Source organism: Pristis pectinata, chromosome 20 (assembly GCF_009764475.1).
Source record: "Pristis pectinata isolate sPriPec2 chromosome 20, sPriPec2.1.pri, whole genome shotgun sequence".
Taxonomy (NCBI): domain Eukaryota; kingdom Metazoa; phylum Chordata; class Chondrichthyes; order Rhinopristiformes; family Pristidae; genus Pristis; species Pristis pectinata.
The window spans coordinates 2,400,761-2,420,656 of NC_067424.1; the positions used below are offsets into that span (position 1 = coordinate 2,400,761).

A 19,896-nucleotide genomic window follows, 5' to 3' on the forward strand; every position below is an offset into this window, starting at 1 on the left:
AAACATCGACTGTCCATTTCCCTCCACAGATGCTGCCCGACCTGCTGAGTTCCTCCAGCAGCTTGTATTTTGGTCCAAACTACCTCGTCTTAGTCAGCATGGAAATAGGCCCTTCAGCCCACAGAGTCCGTGCTCACCATCATACACTCTTTTAGACTGATCCAACACTAATCCCTTTTTTTAATTCTCCCCACATTCCCAGATTCTACCAATCACCTTCACTAGGGGAAACTCACAGTAACCGATTAACCTAGCAGCTCACACCTTTGGAACCCGAAACCGGAGCACTCGGGGGAACCCACACAGTCACAGAGAGAACGTGCAGACCCCACACAGTCAGCACCGGAGGTCGGGATTGAACCCAGATTGCTGGAGTTTTGAGGTAGCGGCTCTACTGTGACTTAAGAAGGGCAGTCACCAGTGGAAAGGCGATCGGTGCCCACATCCCACACCCCTCAGTCAATCCTGGTTTGCTCTTAAATATTCCTCCAACTATCCTTCAGTTTCTACCCCACATCTGCTTGAACTCCTCTTCTTATTGAGTGCTGCCCATTGCCTTCTTGAAGCAGTGTTGCAAAAGTTAACTTTATTCTCTCAGAAGACTCTGCCAGAGATGGTGAACGTGCCCTTTGTATTTCAGAGTTTGTTATTTTACCATCTTGATAGGTTGAGTGAGCTAGGGATTTTCTCTTTGGAGAGGAGGAGGATGAGAGGTGACTTGATAGAGGTGTACAAGATGATAAGAGGCGTAGATCGAGCGGACAGTCAGAGACTTTTTCCCAGGGCAACAATGGCTAACACGGACATAATTTTAAGGTGATCGGAGGAAGGTATAAGGGGGATGTCAGAGGTAAGTTTTTTACAGAGAGTGGTGGGTGTGTGGAACGCACTGCCGGCAGAGGTTGTGGGGGCAGATACATTAGGGACATTTAAGAGACTCTTAGATAGACACATGAATGATAGAGAAATAGGGAGCTATGTGGGAGGGAAGGGTTAGATAGATCTTAGAGTAGGATAAGATGTCGGCACAACATTGTGGGCCGAAAGGCCTGTACTGTGCTGTAGTGTTCTATGTTCTATGTGTGTGCACAATCATGGCTGGAAGTGGTGGTGTAAAACAACTGAATAAGACTCAAACCCATGAATTAACATTTAACAATAGAATTAATTATCATGAAAGCAATGTTTAATTTGTAATAATATCCTTATAGACAAAGTACACCATCATAGCAAGTAAGGACAGGTGGTCTTGCCATTTCCGACCGGAAACATTGACTCTGTTCCTCTTCCCACAGGTGCAGTCTGACCTGCTCAGCGCTTCCACTATCTTCTTTTACAAAAACAAGTATATTGTAAGTATTACAACACCACAATAAGTCAAATAAACTACAACAATAACGTAACTTCAGCTAAACTAAAACATCGCCACCCTGATCCAGGATGCAATTTCTTCCCTGTGGTGCCCAACGGTCCAGGAACACCTCGGTGGTGCCCGTGGGTGACCTGTGTTCTTCCTGCATTTTCTTTTTGTTCTGTGTCAGATTTCCAGCATCTGCAACTTTTTTGATTTTGGAAGACGATCTTGCATTACAATAATGGTTCAAAAGTTAAAGGGGCGTTTCTGCTCTGGGTGGCTGGATGCTCATTTCCAGATACAGCTTGGGCAACCTGTTCTGAGCATTTTGTTGAAGTTATGTAATTGCATAACATGTTCTAGTGTGCACTGACGCACGGCTATCGGTACTGGCTTTTATTCAAAGTTTATCAATTCATCAACCTCTGTGAAAAGCAAAGTGAAAAAATGTTCAACAGATACACAAGAGACTGCAGATGCTGGAAAATGAAGCAACACACAAACCGCTGGGGGAAATCAGTGAGTCACGCAGCATCTGGGGAGGCAGGGGGAGAGTTGATACTTCAGGTCGAGACTATTTATTGCTCCAGATCCCCGCATCTTGTGTCTCCCCTGATGCAGGGTCTCGACCTGAAACGTTGACCATCCCTCTGCCTCCACAGATGCTGCTCGACCCGCTGAGGTCCTCCAGTAGTTTGTATTTTTGCTCAAATAATGCTCAACGTGTCAGGCAGCGCCTGTGGGGAGGGGGTCCTGCTCATTCCCACTGGTTTTGGCCAGAGATCTTGCTGCAGGGGAAGGGCAGGCACAGTAGTGTAGCAGTTAGCGTAACACTATTACGGCGCCAGTGACCCAGGTTCAATTCCCGCCACTGTCTGTAAGGAGTTTGTACGTTCTCCCCGTGTCTGCGTGGGTTTCCTCCGGGTGCTCCAGTTTTCTCCCACATTCCAAAGATGTACAGGTGAGGAAGTTGTGGGCGTGCTGTGTTGGCACCGGAAGCGTGGCGACACTTGCGGGCTGCTCCCAGAGCACTCTACGCAAAAGATGCATTTCACCGTGTGTTTCGATGTACATGTGACTAATAAAGAAATCTTGTAATCTTATCTAATACCAAGACTGTGCACAGAATCTGGAAACAGTACAGGGAAGATGAACGTGGAATCCTGGAACCTGCTTCCTAGGGTTCGATATTCCAGGGCAGAATCCCATGGGAAGGCTTTGGATTGTGGTCAGAGAGAGAAATGACATTTAAAAGATTTCACTTGGAAAGTCAAACATCATTTCATGGATTCAGAGATAAAACAACAGGGCTGGAATCTGCTGCACTGGGCAAAACAAAGATGCTGGAAATGCGCCGAAGCCTCAACAGTGAATGGACAGCAGAGTTTCAGCGTTGATCAGAACCACCCAGTTCAGGTGCGAGACGCCTTCCAGCACATTAACCTTTGACGCCTTTACACAACTGTGACAGTGTCAGGTGAAAGTAGGCTTCCCAGCCATGCCAGAACCTTTGTCCCTGGGATCTTACCGTGCTTTCTCATCCCCATTGGTTAACCCAGAGGGTGCTTCTGGCTTGTCCAGGTGTTGCCTGGGGACCTTCCACAACTGTGCAGATGTTCAGTTTAGTTTGATGAGACTTACTCAGCGGCAGCATCTGTGGAGGGAAATGGAGAGTCAACGCTTCTAGTCAAGACCCTTCATCTGGACTGGAAGATAGAGAGGTGGGGGGAAGGGGAGGGGCAAGAGCTGGCAGGTGATGGGTGGATCCAGGTGAGGAGGGGGGATAGGCAGATGGAGGAGGGGAGGGTGGGGATAGTGACAGACGCTGGGAGGTGATAGCTGGAGATGGTGGGATCTGATAGGAGAGGAAGGTGAAACATGGAACCAAACAAGGGAGGTGGGAGGGCAGTGGGGAACAGTGGGGGGGAGGGGACCCAGTTGCGGGGGGTGTGGGTGATGGGCGGATGGAGTTGATGGAGTTTACACTGTAGGTCGGGCAGCATCTATGGAGGGAAATGGACAGTCGACGGTTCGGATCGATTTAGTTTGTTGTTTGAAGCCTCTGTTGGGCATGGTGGGAGCCACAAGAGCCCAGGGACAGGCATATGGGTGGGTCAGAACACTGCCTGGATACGAGGCTAGGGTGGGGCCAGTGTGCAGCCCAGCTCTGCACCTACGGGTGGAGCCTGACTGACACAGACTGATCCCACGGCCAGGTCAGCCTGGCTCCACGCTGTGGCTGGGGATTCAGACAGAACCAGCTACCTGCACACGGCAGAGGGCAGAACACAGGCCAGATACACAGTCAGGGTGTGGCTGGAACACGGCACTGTTACACAGCCAGAAGTGCAACCCGTATACACAGCCAGGGTGGGTTACAAAGCACACCTGACACATGCATTACGTTAAGAATGCAGCCCAGTCACACACACACACACAAAACACAGCCCAGACACAGCCCTGGGGCTAAGAGCCTTTGGTGAGTTCTGTATAGTGGACACTCAGAGGCACTTTAAGGCCAATAATATTGTAGAGTCAGAAAATACTGAAATCCTCAATGATGGAACTTGGACAGTGATTCACTTAATGGAAATGGCAGATGCACAGCTCCCTGACCAGTTACCTAACCTCCAAACACAATGGATGTCTCTAGTGTAGATGTGGTGAAGAATTAAAGGAACTCTTCAACTCTATACCTTCAGGTAAGTTCAGACACCACATCGTTCAGTGTGGTGAGTCGACCCAGGTGTACATTGTGGCACCACAGAACCTTTCATTGTATCACAACTTTGGTGAGAACAGTGAGGCCGGTTCCCGGTTTGGCTTTGATGATCCACTTCTGAGAATGACCCAGAACAGTGAGGCAAATTTAACCAAGTCAGTTGTCATGGAGGCAGACATGAGGAGCACATTGCCACAGCTCATACGTGGTACCCCATCAGGTTAAACCTCACTACACGGGTGGTGGCAGGACGGGTGTTTACAGTGTGTGTACGATAGAGCAGCTAAAGATCACACAGAAAAGTCAGTAGTTTAAGACCTTTCAGGTTTCAATCTGGGGCAACACACACAAAGTGCTGGAGGAACTCAGCGGGTCAGGGACCATCCACGGAGGGAAATGAACAGTCGATGTTTCGGGCCGAGACCCTTCATCAGGAGCGGAAAGGAAGAGGGCAGAAGCCAGAATAAAAGGTGGGGGAGGGGAGGGGGAGGAGCATGAGCTGGTGGGTGATAGGTGAGTCCAGGTGAGGGGGGGTTGGTAGGTGGGTGGGAGAGATGTGAGAAGCCGGGAGGTGGAAAAGACAGAGGGCTGAACAAGATGGAATCTGATAGGAGAGGACAGTGGACCATGGAATAACGGGGAGGAAGTGGGGAACCAGAGGGAGGAAGGTGTGGGTGAGGGGCAGGTTGTGAGGGGGGAAAGAGAAGGGGTCAAGGGCCAGAGGGATAAGGGAAAACAGAAGGGGAATGGGGGGGGGAGTGGTTACCAGAAGTTAGAGAAATCAATGTTGACGTTGTTCCTCTAACCTGCGTTTAGCCTCAGCTTGGCAGTAGAGGAGGCCGTGTACAGACGTGTCGGTGTGGGAATGGGAAGTGGAATTAAAATGGCCAGCCACCGGGAGATCCCGGCTGTCACGGTGAATGGAGCGAAGGTGCTCGACGAAGCCGTTACCTAAACTGCGTCGGGTCCCACTGAGGTAGAGGAGGCCGCATCGGGAGCACCGGATGCAATAAATGACACGCTTGGATTCACAGGTGAAGCAGTGCCTCACCTGGAAGGACCGTTTAGGGCCCTGAATGGTGGTGAGAGGAGGTGTAGGGGGGAGGTTGCAACACAGCACAGTTATGGGGATGTGCCTGGAGGGGGATTTGTGGGGAGGGATGAGCAGCTAAGGGGATCAAGGAGAGAGTGATCCCTGCTGAAAGCTGAGAGGGAAGGAGAGGGGAGGGTAAGATTTGTCAAGAAAATGTACCAGCACCTCTACTTCCTCAAGAGGCTAAAGAAATTCAGCATGTCCCCTTTCACCCTCACCAACTTTTATCGATGCACCATAGAAAGCATCCTATCCGGATGCATCATGACTTGGTAAGGTAACTGGTCTGCCCAGGACTGCAAGAAACTGCAGAGTTGTGGACACAGCTCAGCACATCACGGTCACCAGCCTCCCCTCCATGGACTCTGTCTATACTTCTCATCGCCTCAGTAAAGCGGCCAGCATAATCAAAGACCCCACCCACCCCGGACATTCTCTCTTCTCCCCTCTCCCATCGGGCAGAAGATACAAAAGCCTGAAAGCACGTACCACCAGGCTCAAGGACACCTTCTATCCCACTGTTGTAAGTTCCCTAGTATGATAAAATGGACTCTTGACCTCACAATCTACCTTGTTATGACCTTGCACCTTATTGTCTGCCTGCACTGCACTTTCTCTATAACTGTAACACTTCATTCTGCATTCTGTTATTGTTTTCCCTTGTACTACCTCAGTGTACTGACGCGATGAAATGATCTGTATGGATGGCATGTAAAATAGTGTTTTTCACTGTACCCCAGTACAAGTAACAATAATAAACGAATTTAGCAATTTTAATTTAATTTACTTTAATGAACATCACTCTATGACCTCTTTAATCGACATCCTACAGCCGACCTGAGATGTGCTTCTAATATTTCAAGGAAGGTGGTAGGTTGGTCCAGGAGGAAAGATGCAGTGCACCGCCTGTGGCGTCATCCTCTACAGGACTGATGTCAGACGCCGTACGCTGAAATGTCCGGCTGCAAGTTCAACTGAAAGTTGTCAGCAGTACAACTAGCCTGGGTTAAATTATCTTGTGTGCATCATTTATGGTGTCCCATGGATCCAACATGTAGAGAACAAAGCTGTTGGCCACAATTGTTCAGCCAAGTTCAAAGTGTTATTGTAGCTTATTGCAAATGAACAGAGATTAACTTAAACAGGGCGAACACAGTTCTGTTGAATGGTTTTATAAATGGAAATGATGTATTTTTATGGGATGAGGAAGTCATGTGATATACCTACATTATAGCAATAATAGCAGTTAGTCCAATAATAGCAATATGGAGCAGTTAGTCCAAAAGAAGGGTTAACCAGTACATTGCCTAGGGGTTAAGTGTTAGTTAGGTGTCTTATGAGTAAGTCAGAATTATTATTTGATATCGAATGTGTCCGTGAGTGTTAACACTACGTATCGAAAGCATTACACTCACTAATGCCCCTCTGACACTGCAGCACTCCCTCAGTACCGCCCCTCCCGCAGGGCTCCCTCAGTACCGCACTGGAGAAAGGAGCTGAATTTTAACCTACATAAAACCGGTGTTTTATATTTCCCTCTTTAGTGGGTGATCGAGGAACAAACAAACCAACACAGAACCTAGTGATATCAACCTGCACTCCAGAACCACCAGTGCCCCTAGACGAGCTGTTCCAGTGCAGCACTGGCATCTTCCCAGCAACACAGAAAACTGTCTCTGTCCCGCCACAGAAATCAGGATCCAATCCAAATAACTACTGCCAAATCAGTCTACTCTCCATCACCAACAAGGTGTCGTTAACAGTGTTATCCCATGGCTTCTGCTCACCAGCTCAGTTTGGCTTTCAGCAGGACCACTCCCTTCCAGAGCTCATCAGAGCCTTGATTCAGACACAGACCAAAGAGCTGAACTCGAGGTGGGGAGAGAGTGACCGTCCTTGACATCAAGCAGCATTTGACCGAGTGTGGCATCAGGGAGCCCTGGAAACCTGAAGTCAATGGGCATTAAGGGGAAAACACTCCTGTGCTTGCAGTTGTACCTCACATTGAGGAAGATGGTTTTCAGAGGTCAAACATCCCAGCCATGGAGTCATACAGCAGGGAACAGGCCCTTCAGCCCCACTGGAAATGCTGACCAAGATGCCCATCCAAGCTAATGCCATTTGCCTGCATATGACTCATATCCCTCTAAACCTTCCCTATCCATGCACCTGCCCAACTGTCTTTTAAATGTTGTTATTGTACCTGCCTCACCCACTTCCTCTGGCAGCTCGTTCCCCATACCCACCACCCTCTGTAAGATAAAAGTTACCCCTCAAGTTCCTATTAAATCTCTCCCCTCCCACCTTAAACCTATGCCCTCTAGTTCTTGAATCCCCAACCCTGGGAAAAAGACCAAGTGTATTTCCCCTATCTATGCCCCTCATGATTTTATACACCTCTATAAGGTCACTCCTTAAGTCTCCTATGCCTCACCTCTCCCCATAAGAGGTTTTTCTTTAGAGGGAGATCTCTGCAGGAACTCCTCAAGGAAGTGTCCTGGACCCAACCACCTTCAGCTGCTTCACCAATGACCTTCTTTCCATTACATTGGCAAATTGTTCTATTATTGTCACATGTACCAAGGTCCAGTGGAAAGCTTGTCTTGCATACCGTTCATACAGATCAATTCATTACACGGTGCATTGAGGTAGTACAGGGTAAAGCAATACAGAATGCAGAATTAAGTGTTACAGTTACAGAGAAAGTGCAGTGCAGGCAGACAATAAGGTGCAGTCATAATGAGGCAGATTGAGAGGTCAAGAGTCCATTTTATCATACTGGGGAACCATTCAATAGTCTTATAACAGTGGGATAAAAGCTGCCCTTGAGCCTGGGGGTACGTGCTTTTGTATCTTCTGCCCGATGGGAGGAGGGAGAAGAGACAATGTGCGGGGTGGGGTCTTTGATTATGCTGGCTGCTTTACCGAGGTGGTGAGGAGTGTAAATGGAGCCCATGAAGGGGAGGCTGGTTTCCATGACATGCTGAGCTGTGTCCACAACTCTCTGCAGTTTCTTGTGGTCCCGGGCAGAGCAGTTGCTGTACCAAACCGTGATGCATCCAGATAGGATGCTTTCTGTGGTGCATCGGTAAAAGTTGGTAAGGGTCAAAGGGGGCATGCCAAATTTCTTCAGCCTCCTGAGGAAGTAGAGGGGCTGGTGAGCTTTGTTGGCCATGGCATCTACGTGGTCAGAGTGGGGATGTTTGTACAATCAATTCCATTCACAACCTCAGCAAGACCTGGACAACACTCAGGCACGGACTTAAGTGGTAAATGCCTCAGAGATGTCAGGCAAGACATTTCCAACAAGAAAGAATCTAACCACTTACTGTTTGTCTATACCATTACCAAGTCCTTCACCATCAACCAGAAACTTAGCTGAACCAGCCACACAAATACCATGGCTACAAGAGCAGGTCAGGGGCTGGGTACTCTGTGGTGACTGCCTCACCACCTGACATCCCAAAACCATTTCACCATCTACAAGGCGCGGCAGAGTGCGATGGGATATTCTCCAGTTGTTTGGATGAGTGTAGACTGTCCAGGACAAAGCAGCTCATCCATTATCCTCACCATTCATTCCCACCACCAGCAGCACACAGCGTGCATCATCTACAACGTGCAGTGGAGTCACTCACCCAAACATCCGGCAGCATCTTCCAGCACCATGAGCTCTGCCTCCAAAAAGGGCAAAGGCAGCAAGTACGGAACACCACCATCCGCATCTTTCCCTCCAATGTATCACTGACACTTCATCCCTGGGTCTAAATCCTGAACCCCCTCCCCAGCAGCACCGTGGGAGCACCTTCACCACAAGGACTGCAGTGGTTCAAGGCAGCAGCTCACTCCCACCTTCTCCAGGGGCAGTTAGAGAGGCAGTGAGTTCTGGCCTTCCCAGCAACACCCAGATCCAAACAAATAAAAACATATGTGTCACACCTGACATCTACTGATCTCGATAACAGTGAATGATGAAAGTAAATCTTCAATGAAATTCAGTTTTCAAACAAAAGGAGCAGCTTATGTTGGGTGCGCCCACTCACAAATCACCAAAAAACACAAAACACCTCACAGTAAGTGAGAGTTTTGAACAGTTATCACTGACCTTAACTGGAGAAACAGTAACCAAACTATGTTGGCCCCACAAACAACAATCGCCAAGCATTCTGCTGATGGAGGGAGAGGCCAGCAATTGTAGAACCACTCACATTTAAGAATACAAGCAACAGAAATAGTGTTCCGCTCCACCGTTCAATAAGATCCTGGTTCACGGTTTACCTCAGTGCCTCTTTCCTGAACTGACCCCATTTCCTTGATTTCCACAATATCCAAACATCCATCAGGCCTTGCCTCGATTCTACTCAGTGACTGAGCCTCCACAGCCCTCGAGTAGAGAATTCCGAAGATTCATTACCCTCTGGGTGAAGACATTTCTTCCTATCTCTGTCCTGAATGGACACACACTTATTTTGAGGCTGTAACCCTCGATTCTGGTCACCCCATCCAGGACGAACATCAGCCCTACAACCACCCTGTTATATCTGTAAAACATTGGTATGTTTCAATGAGACCCCCTCTCATTCTTCCAGAGGATAGTGTCATAGAACTGCACAGCATGGAAACAGGCCATTCAGCCCAACTCATCCATGCCAACCAGTGGGCATCCTCCTGTATTAATCCCATCTAGGTAAACTCTCCACTACAATGGTCAGCCCAGATCTTTGAGAACTTCTCTTGTCCAACTGTGCTGAGTGCAGACAGTTCTCGCAACCGTGGAGCCCTGCCTCAGTATTGCATTGTGTCCTGACTCCAGTGTAGCACCAAACGAGCCCATATTACGCAGTTAATCCCTTGGATTGGGGTCAGAACTCATAGCCTTCAGAGGCGAGGACATTGCCCTGAGAAGAGACTGGCCCTGCCGTTGTCAGTGGAGCACCGGGACTGTTCACCAGCAGCATTACCACCAAGTCCAACTGTAAAGGGACAGAGATCCGGTGACTGAAAAACCATTTGGCCAATGCTTGTAGATGATAATGGTCAAAAGGGGTCAACTGTTTGTTTCATAAATAACAATCAAATCATGAAAAATATAAATTTAATAATTAAAAACAAACTCCAGCTTTATAAATCAACCCTCAAGAATCCAACTAGACACTGCTTGGACAAGGTGCTTGCTGTTCACTATGTACCAGCACACATCAGCAGACTACAAACACCCTAAACCTCATTGTCTGCTCAAGAGTCTGAGGAATTCAGATTCATTAACTTAATATGATAATACAATTATTAAATATTATCTGATTGTTCTTTGTTGGATCCTTTGCAGCCTCTATCATCATGTTCAGGCTGCTGTGGAAGGAGTTCTAGATCCGTTGAAACTGGGCCATCCAATGGATGAGAAGATCCACTTCCCCAATGGCTTTCACAGCAGCTGCATTCAGGTCCAGCTGACGGAGAGAAGAGGTTTACCCACTGATTACTGATCAAGAGAAGATATATACCCATTGACTACTGATCGAGAAAAGAGGTCTACCCATTGAACACTGAACAGGTGAAGAGATTTACCTAATCATAACTTAGAGAGATTGGGTTTATGCATTGATTAGTGATTGGGAAAGGAGATTTACTCGTTATTTACAATATTTTCATTCTGGCAGAAAGTTTGTCAACTTACTGTTTCAAAGGTGCTCTGAATCTCCTCCATCTTAGCTCTGGATACTTCTCCACAGTGACACTTCAGCTGTGCTTTCTGACCAAGAGAGAAAGCACAATGAAACGGTGACCCATTCCCTGGTGTGACCAAAGAACTAACCTCCGCTGGTCAATAGTCCTTGTTCAATCAACACCCATACCAACAGCTTCGACTCCTGGCACACAATGATAATTGGTGTCCAGCTTTCCCTACATTCCGATTATTCCTGAATAATTATTGCAGGTCCCAATTTTTGTTGAATAGCACCTTGTAATAACGGAACTGGCTTTCCAGCCAACTAAACCTCCTCACAATGGAAAATTGAGAATGACTGACATTCACAAACATTCAAACTCAATTAATCTTAATAGTTTAAAATTACTGAAAAGAAACAAAGTGCTTAAGAACACTAAAAATAACAAAAGATTAAACTCTCAAGGGAGAGCCCAGAACCAGAGGACATGGTCTTAGAATAAAAGACCGGGATGAGTAAGAATATTTTCTCTCTGCGGGTTGTGAGTCTTTGGATATCCTTGTCAGTGTGCGGTGGCAGCAGTCCTTGTGTGTGTTTAAATACAAGATCAATTTCTAATCCGTGAAGGAATCAAGAGTTCTGGGGAAAGGGCAGGAAAGTGGATGAGGAACGTTGGATCAGCTGGGATACTCGAATGGGGGATCAGGCTTGAGAGATTGAATGGCCTCTTGCTGCTCTCACTACTTGAAGCCTCAAGTTACCTCAATTGATTACAGTAGCTTAGATTGACATCATGGTCGGCACGGACAACATGGGTCAAAGGGTCTGTTCCTGTGTTGTAAATTAAAGTTTCAGGTAGTATACTGGATTCAATATCAGCAAGCCAGCCAAGAGTGACTCTTGCTCTAGTGTTCCAGACTGGGAAAGCGCACTGATTGGGGGCAAGATGTGTTTGGCAGGGGGATGGGAACCAGAATGTTGGGTCAGATGATGGAGCAGTTGGTGTAAAGGTAGATGCATTAAGTGAAGAGACTGAGGAAGGATAGACAGCAGACAGGTCACAAACAGTCAGTAGGATGGGCTGAAATGTCGTTACATTAATGTGAGAAGTAATAAGGATAAGGTTTGTCGTCATGGGAGACTTCAACTTCCCTAATATTGATTGGCACCTCCTTAGTACAAAAGGTTTAGATGGGGCAGAATTTGTTAGGTGTGTCCAGGAAGGATTCCTGACACAGTACATGGACAGGCTGACTAGAGGAGAGGCCATACTGGATCTAGTACTAGGCAATGAACCTGGTTAGGCGACGGACCTCTTCATGGGCGAGCATTTCGGAGACAGCGACCACAACTCCCTGACCTTTAGCATAACCATAGACAAGGAGAGGAGCAGACAATATGGGAAAGTTTTTAATTGGGGGAGAGCTAATTATGACGGTATTAGGCAGGAACTCGGGAGCATAAACTGGGAACAGATGTTCTCAGGGAAATGCACAGAAGAAATGTGGCTGTTTAGGGAACACGCATGGGGCTCTGGATAGGTTTGTCCCACTGAGACAGGGAAAGGATGGTAGGGTGAAGGAACCATGGTTGACAAGAGAGGTGAAATACTTAGTCAAGAGGAAGAAGGAAGCATACTTAAGCTTCAGAAAGCAAAAATCAGACAGGGCTCTTGAAAATTATAAGGTAGCCAGGAAAGAGCTGAAGAATGGATTTAGGAGAGCTAGAAGGGGACATGAGAAGACCTTGGCGAGTAGAATTAAGGAAAACCCCAAGGCATTCTACACATACGTGAGGAACAGGAGGATGACTAGAGTGAAGGCAGGACTGCTCAGGGATAAAGCGGGGGAAAGCATGTGCCTGGAGGCAGAAGAGGTAGTGAGGGTCCTTAATGAACACTTTGCCTCAGTGGTCACTAGGGAGAGGGACTGTGATGAATGTGAGGTCAGCGTAGAACAGGCTAATGTGCTGGAGCATGTTGAAGTTAAGAAAGAGGCAGTGTTGGAGCTTCTGAAAAACATTAGGACAGATAAGTCCTCGGGACTGGACGGGATATACCCCAGGTTACTACGGGATGTGGGGGAAGAGATTGCTGGGGTGTTGATGATGATATTTACATTCTTCCTGGCCACAGGAGCGGTACCAGAGGACTGGAGGATGAATAATGTTATTCCCTTGTTCCAGAAAGGTGATAGGGATAATCCTGGGAACTATAGATTTGAGTCTTACGTCAGCGGTGGGCAAGCTATTGGAGAGGATTCTTAGGGACAGAATTTATGAGCATTTGGAGAAGCATGGTCAGCATGGCTTTGTGAGGGACAGGTTGTGCCTCATGGGCCAAACTGAGTTTTTTTTTAAGGAGGTGACAAAACAAATTGATGAAGGTAGAGCAGTGGATGTGGTGTATATGGACTTTAGTAAGGCATTTGACAAGGTTCCCCATGGTAGCCTCATCCAGAAAGTCATGAGGCATGGGATCCGTGGAGGCTTGGCTGTGTGGATTTGGAATTGGCTTGCCCACAGAAAGCAGAGGGTGGTGGTAGATGGAGCGCATTCTGCCTGGAGGTCGGCGACTAGTGGTGTTCTGGAGAGACCTGTTCTGGGACCCCTGCTCTTTGTGATTTTTATAAATGACTTGGATGAGGGATGGGTTAGTAAGTTCGTGGATAGTGTAGAAGGTTGTCGTAGGTTACAACAGGATTTCGATGGGATGCAGAGTTGGACTGAGAAGTGGCAGATGGAGTTCAATCCAGATAAGTGTGAAGTGATACACTTTGGAAGAGCGAACTTGAAGGTGGAGTACAAGGTTAATGGCAGGATTCTGAGCAGTGTGGAGGAACAGAGGGATCCTGGGGTCCAAGTCCATAGATCCCTCAAAGTTGCTGCACAAGTTGATAGGGCTTTTAAGAAGGCATATGGTGTGCTGGCCTTCATTAGTCAGGGTATTGAATTCAAGAGCCGCGAGGTAATGTTGCAGCTCTATAAAACTCTGGTCAGACCACACTTGGAGTATTGTGTTCAGTTCTGGTCACCTCATTATAGGAAGGATGTGGAAGCTTTAGAGAGGGTGCAGAGGAGATTTACCAGGATGTTGCCTGGATTAGAGAGCATGTCTTTGAGGAAAGGTTGAGCAAGCTAGGGCATTTCTCTTGGGAGCAATGCAGGACAAGAGGCGACTTGATAGAGGTGCATAAGATTGAGGGGCATAGATAGAGTGGACAGCCAGCACCTTTTCCCCCAGGGCAGCAATGGCCAACACCAGAGGACATCAGTTTAAGGTCAGACGAGGAATGTTCAGGGGAGATGTCAGGGGTAGGTTCTTTACACAGAGAGTGGTGGGTGCCTGGAACATACTGCCAGGGGTGGTGCAAGAGGATGATACAATAGGGACATTTAAAAGGCTCTTAGATAGGCACATGGATGCAAGAAAAGTGGAGGGTTATGGGCTGTGCAGGAGGGAAGGGTTAGATTGATTGTGGAGGAGGTGTTCATATAGTTTGGTACAACATCATGGGATGAAGGGAACATACTGTGCTGTAATGTTCTATGTTCTATGTTGCAGTGAATGTAGAATTGATGTATAAATTATATTCTGTGTGTTGTCTGCACCTACACGTCTGTGGTGCTGCTGCAAGCAAGTTTTCCCATTGTGCCTGTACCTCACTGTACTTGTGCACATGACAATAAACTCGACATGACAATCAAGGAGTCCACCACCCTCGCTCTGACACTGGATCAGATGTGTGCTACAAAGCCTCTTGTGCATCACTGATAATACTACAGGGGAGCTGTACTCAAAGGGACAGCAACTGGGTCCATTCGAAGGTCCCAGTTAGTGGAACAATCCCGCCCAAGACCGCTCACTGGTTTGGCAGTGACCAAATGCAGCATCTAAAGTACTCAAAAGGCTGTTGTCACCTACACATCGTCGCAGGTCCCTCTTGATACTGAGGAAGGAATTGGCCAGACTACTGGCCCTTCTCTCAATGAGAGGGCTGGATGGGGTGTGGTGCTTGAAGACCGTCTCCACATAAAATCTCAGTATCCGGTGCAGGAAACAGCAGCTCTCTTGAGCCTGGAAGGAAAGTGCAGAGAGGGGAATGGGGGGGGGGGGGGGGGGCAGAGAAAAAGTCCTTTTACAACTTAACCTTTCCACAGAAACAATAACAACATTTATTATTCATTTTAACACAACTTATTACATTTTGTGTGCATTCCTTAAATAATTCCATAACAGTTCTATAATTCACCTTTTTTCAATCAATGAAGTTAATCAGTCTGCAAATATCAAAAATGAAAACTGCCGGGAACACTCAGTAGGTCAAACAGCATCCGTGGAGAAAGAAATGGAGTTAGAACATAGAACAGTACAGAAACAGGCCCTTCAGCCCACAATGTCTCTGATGAACTGATGCAAAATTAAACTAAATCTCTTCTACCTGCGCATGATCCATATCCCTCCATATTCATGTGTCCATCCAAAAGCTTCTTTAAAACACCACCATCATATCTGCTTCCACCACCACACCTGGCAGCCTGTTCCAGGCACCCACCTCTGTGTAAAAAAACTTGCCCCACACATCTCCCTTAAACTTTCCCCATCTCACCTTAAATCCCTCTAGTATTTGAAGTTTCTATCCCAGGAAAAAGATTTTGATTACCTACCCTATCTGTGCCTCTCATGATTTTATAAGCCTCTATCAGGTCTCCCCTCAGTATCCACTGCTCCAGAGAAAACAACCCAAGTTTATCCAACCTCTCCTTAAACCCTATACCCTCTAATCCAGGCAGCATCCTGGTAAACTGCTTTATTATTGTCATATGTACCAAGATACAGTGAAAAACTTGTCTTGCATACTGTTCATACAGATCAATTCATTACACAGTGCATCAAGGTAGTACAAGGGAAAACAATAACAGAATGCAGAATGAAGTGTTACAGTTACAGAGAAAGTGCAGTGCAGGCAGACAATAAAGTGCAAGGTCATAACAAGGTAGATTGCAAGGTCAAGAATCCATTTTATTGTACTAGGGAACTGTTTAATAGTCTCATTACAGCAGGAATAGACTATTAACCTCTTCAAAGTCTCCACATCCTTCCAGTAATGGAATGACCAGAACTGCACACAGTACGCCAAGCGCAGCCTAACCAAAGTTTAATACAGCTGCAACATGGCTTCCTGACTCTTATACTCAATGCCCCAATGAAAAGGAAGGTGTGCCGAACACCCTCTTACTTCAATACTTTAGGACAAAGACCCTTCACTAGAGCTGGAAAAGTGGGAGAGGTGATCTTTCCGGCATTTTTATTTCAGATTTCTTACAATTTTTTAGTATATTTTCAGCTACAGAATAACAACCACGATTATACTGATGTCCTCAAACAAAGACCAGTGCTCCCGCCAAGGTATCAATCTAATTATATGCATAACCCAATTATATTATTGCCAAGGTTACTAGATAGAAAATTTACTTTGCATCGAGAAGCACAAGTGCTCTAGAGCAATGAGTACCTGGATTCCAAGGAATCGCGACTCTGTGAGCAGCCGGATGTCAGTGATGGTGTCTTCTCCCTGCTGCCAAAGCAGAAGATCCATTCATTCTCAAAGCTGCTTTCACAAGTCAAGAACAGGGGCTGTAGAGCACTTTACTTACTATGATGTGCTTGATTTCTGAGAAGTAGTCTCTTATTTCCTGAAGGTTTGCATTTAATGAGCAGCTCCCAAAATGCAGCGTCTTCATTTGTGCAGCAAGTGGACGGCAGAGACAGACAGAAAGTGTCAGATGGAGAAAGGGAACGAATCCTCTCATCACTGCAGTGGGGTGAACCTGGGGTCCAAGCACAGCTTCATCAAACACTGCATCCCTGCTAGAACATGGCTTCGGTTCATTGGAGATGGGTAATTAAAATAGGAAATGCTGGAGATGGACAATGAGTTTTCATCCCCATCCTGATGAAGCGTTGTCAACCTGAAACACTAACTGTTTTTCTCTCCATAGATGCTGCCTGATCTGCTAACCTTTTATTTCAGATTTCCAGCATCTGGGACAGAGAAACAACGGACCGCAGATGCTGGAATCTGGATGAAAAACACTCTGATGCTGGAGGAGATCAGCAGGCCGGGCAGCGTCCGTGGAGAAAAGCAGGCGGTCAACGTTTCGGGTCAGGACCCTTCTTCAGGACTGAAGATAGGAAAAGGCAAAGCCCAATATATAGCAGGGAAAAGCAGAGCAGTGATAGGTGGACCAAAGAGGGGAGGTGGGGTGGGCACAGGGTGGTGATAGGTAGATGCAGGTAAGAGACAGTGATGGGCAGGTGTGGGGGAGGAGGGGAGAGCAGATCCACCGGGGGATGGGTCAAAGGTGAGGAGAGAGAGGAAAAAAGGTGTAGAAAAATAGGAAGAGAGTTGGGGAGGGGGGGTGTGGGGATTACTCAAAGTGGGAGAATTCAATGTTCATGCCGTCAGGCTGCAAGGTTCCAAGACGGAAAATGAGAAACTGTTCCTCCAGTTTGCACTTGGAATTCTCCCAGCAATGGAGGAGGCCGAGGACTGACATATCAGTGATAGTGTGGGAGGGGGAGTTGAAGTGACCAGCAATGGGGAGATGCAGATTGCGGTTACGGACAGAGCGCAGGTGTTCTGCGAAATGGTCACCTAGTCTGCGTTTGGTCTCACCAATGTAGAGGAGGCCACACTTGGAGCACCGAATGCAGTCGATGATATTAAGGGATGTTTGGGACTGAGAGATTTCAGTGGGAACATTCAGACTGCTTCTCCAAACCTTCCCTTACCCCTGACTGATTCCACGACATTCCTACAAGGGGGCAGGAGTGGGGGGGATGAATTGATCTCCCAGTTTGTTTTCAAAAACAAAACAAACTTTTCTAACACACAATCTGTGTCTCTCCTACAGACAAGATATAAAGAATAACTACAGAGGCTGGAATCTGGAACAAAATAAAACAAACTGCTGGACAAATTCAGTGGGTCGAGCAGCATCTGTGGCAGGGAAGGAATTGTCTACGTTTTGGTCAAGGACCCTGCATCAGGACTGAGAGTGGAGGGAGAAGATAGCAGGTATACAGAGAGAGGGAGGGGTGAGACAGGGGCCCAAGGGGATGGGTGAACTGGGGAGGGGTGAAGGGAAGCAGATCAAGGAGAGGGGAGGGGAGGGGAGGGGAGGGGAGGGGAGGGGAGGGGAGGGGAGGGGAGGGTGAAGACGGCTGCTGGAGGGAAGTGAGCGGGAACATGAAAGGTTCCTCGTGCTGGAGTCTGACGAGCAAGGAAGGTGATGATGGGAACCATTAGGGGAGAGGTGTTTGGCAGATGGAACCAGCCGGGGAGGGGGATGAAAATGGGTGATGGGGGCTGGGGTATGGCAAAGGGAACAAAAAAAATAATAGGAGGACCAGAGGTGGATTGGAAGGGGTGGGGGTGGGGAGAGGCTCAGGAGGTAAGGGTTACCTGAAATCAGAAATGAGTCCTGGAGTCAGAATCTGCAAACACTAAGTTACCTTTTGTTGTTAATACAGTAGAAATAAACGCTTGTCTAGCATCCTCTCCTTTCAATATCCCCAGTCCCAGATAGACCCCAAACTCTGGGCTTCCACCACAGGCAGTCTGGTGGTGAGTTAGACTGCGGATAACCAAGGATACAGTCACCTTGTGCACTCACAACAACTGCCTGGACCCAGTTGTGTACGGGAGATCTCACACATCTCCCTCTTTAGCCTTCACCAGAAGAAGCCACCCTCAACACCAAACACGGCATTGGAATACCCTTTAAGAATTGTTGCCGGCCTGTTCATTCGATGAAACGATGCTTGTGACTTTACGGAACAGCACAGGAACAGACCCTCCGGCCCATCACATCCTTCCGCCCATTCTGCACTCACTGCCCTGAAACAATTCATTCACCTGTTCCCTGGCACCAGGACCATCCACAGATGTGTGGAGGCTTCACCCCACCGGATTCGCGGGGCAAGAAGCTCCTACCCTTACCTGGGCATCTCGCACATGGAGCTTACCTGAGCGTGTCCAACCCGCCTGCCTCCTCAGGTGTGCTGATACCTCCACTCTCGGAACCCCTTATAAATATCTGGGGAGGGGTGGGAGGCGTCCGCGGTCACTTTCCCCGCTGCGGAGCGGCGCCTGCCACCGATCATTTGCGCAAACAGGATGCTGTGGAAACATTTCCAAGTCCTCGTTGCCAGTCATCAGAGTTACTTGAGTTCCTTACAAGATTGCATCACCGGCGGCCGAGGAGCGCCCTGCGCCTTCACTGCGGGTGGGGGGAAGCACAAATCCCAACACATCAACAACCCTCCAAACAATTTCTCTCCCAGCTGTTAATGGGCTTGAAGGACGCCTGGAGAACGTCCAGTTAATAGGGTGTCATTGAAAGAGAGAAAGCACCTTCATACCCACCTCGCATCGTCGTGGTCTCCAGGAACTGGGAACAATGGCAGGCGACAGAGAGAGGGGCTGGCGATGGGACCAGAGGGTGGGAGCCAGCACGGGCACGATGGGCCGAGTAGCCTCCTGCTGCACTGTAAACATTCCATTAGTCTATGGTATGGGCGGCACCGTGGGACAGCGGGCAGAGCCGCTGCTCACAGCTCCAGTTACCCGGGCTCGGTCCTGACCCCCGGCGCTGTCTATGTGGAGTTCGCACGTTCTCCCTGTGACCGCGGGGATTCCCCCGGCTGCTCCGGTTCCCTCCCACACACCAATGACCTGCAGGGTGAAAGTGACCGGGGGCGCCTCCCAGCCTCCCCAGATGTTTATTGGCCGCTGTAAACTGTGTGGGTGAGGGGTAGGATGTGGGGGAGTGGATGGGAGTGTGGCAGGGTTAGTGCAGACGTGGTGGGCCGAACGGCCTGTTTCCGTGCTGTGGGACTCTGTGACTAACCAGGAGCATTAATCACAGTGGAGTTGTCACCAACACACACCAGTGGCCCAGCAACTGGCGTGTTCTCCGGGGGTGAGCTGAGCATCAGAAACCACTGGACAGGGGGGTGATCAGTGCCCTCTCCATATTGGCTGTGGGATCAGTGCCC

At 48.0% G+C, this 19,896-nt stretch overlaps 1 protein-coding gene across 3 annotated transcripts; it reads right to left on the reverse strand.

The window, feature by feature from the left end:
- Nucleotides 1-1,168: 1,168 nt before the first annotated feature.
- LOC127581001 (interleukin-20-like) lies at nucleotides 1,169-18,995 on the reverse strand. 3 transcript variants are annotated; one of them, XM_052035050.1, is made up of 7 exons: nucleotides 18,865-18,995; nucleotides 16,491-16,664; nucleotides 16,349-16,411; nucleotides 14,758-14,910; nucleotides 10,844-10,918; nucleotides 2,883-3,008; nucleotides 1,169-1,327 (listed from the first exon to the last, which is right to left on the reverse strand). In XM_052035050.1, the coding sequence occupies exons 2-6, from the start codon at nucleotides 16,644-16,646 to the stop codon at nucleotides 2,892-2,894; spliced, it is 564 nt and encodes a 187-aa protein (XP_051891010.1). In that variant the 5' UTR covers nucleotides 16,647-16,664; nucleotides 18,865-18,995; the 3' UTR covers nucleotides 1,169-1,327; nucleotides 2,883-2,891. The 3 variants fall into 3 exon arrangements, with proteins under 3 accessions (XP_051891010.1, XP_051891011.1, XP_051891012.1); XM_052035051.1 differs by having other exon boundaries at nucleotides 1,169-1,330; XM_052035052.1 differs by lacking the exons at nucleotides 1,169-1,327; nucleotides 2,883-3,008 and adding an exon at nucleotides 10,248-10,616.
- Nucleotides 18,996-19,896: the final 901 nt, after the last annotated feature.

Excerpts from the sequence above, each read along its gene's own strand:
- LOC127581001 (XM_052035050.1), bottom strand. The coding sequence starts at position 16,646 with ATGAGAGGATTCGTTCCCTTTCTCCATCTGACACTTTCTGTCTGTCTC. Across the intron at positions 14,911-16,348 it reads CGCGATTCCTTGGAATCCAG|GCTCAAGAGAGCTGCTGTTT; the intron begins GTACTCATTGCT and ends CTTTCCTTCCAG. Across the intron at positions 3,009-10,843 it reads TTCAGAGCACCTTTGAAACA|ATGCTGCCGCTGAGTAAGTC; the intron begins GTAAGTTGACAA and ends TTCCCTCCACAG.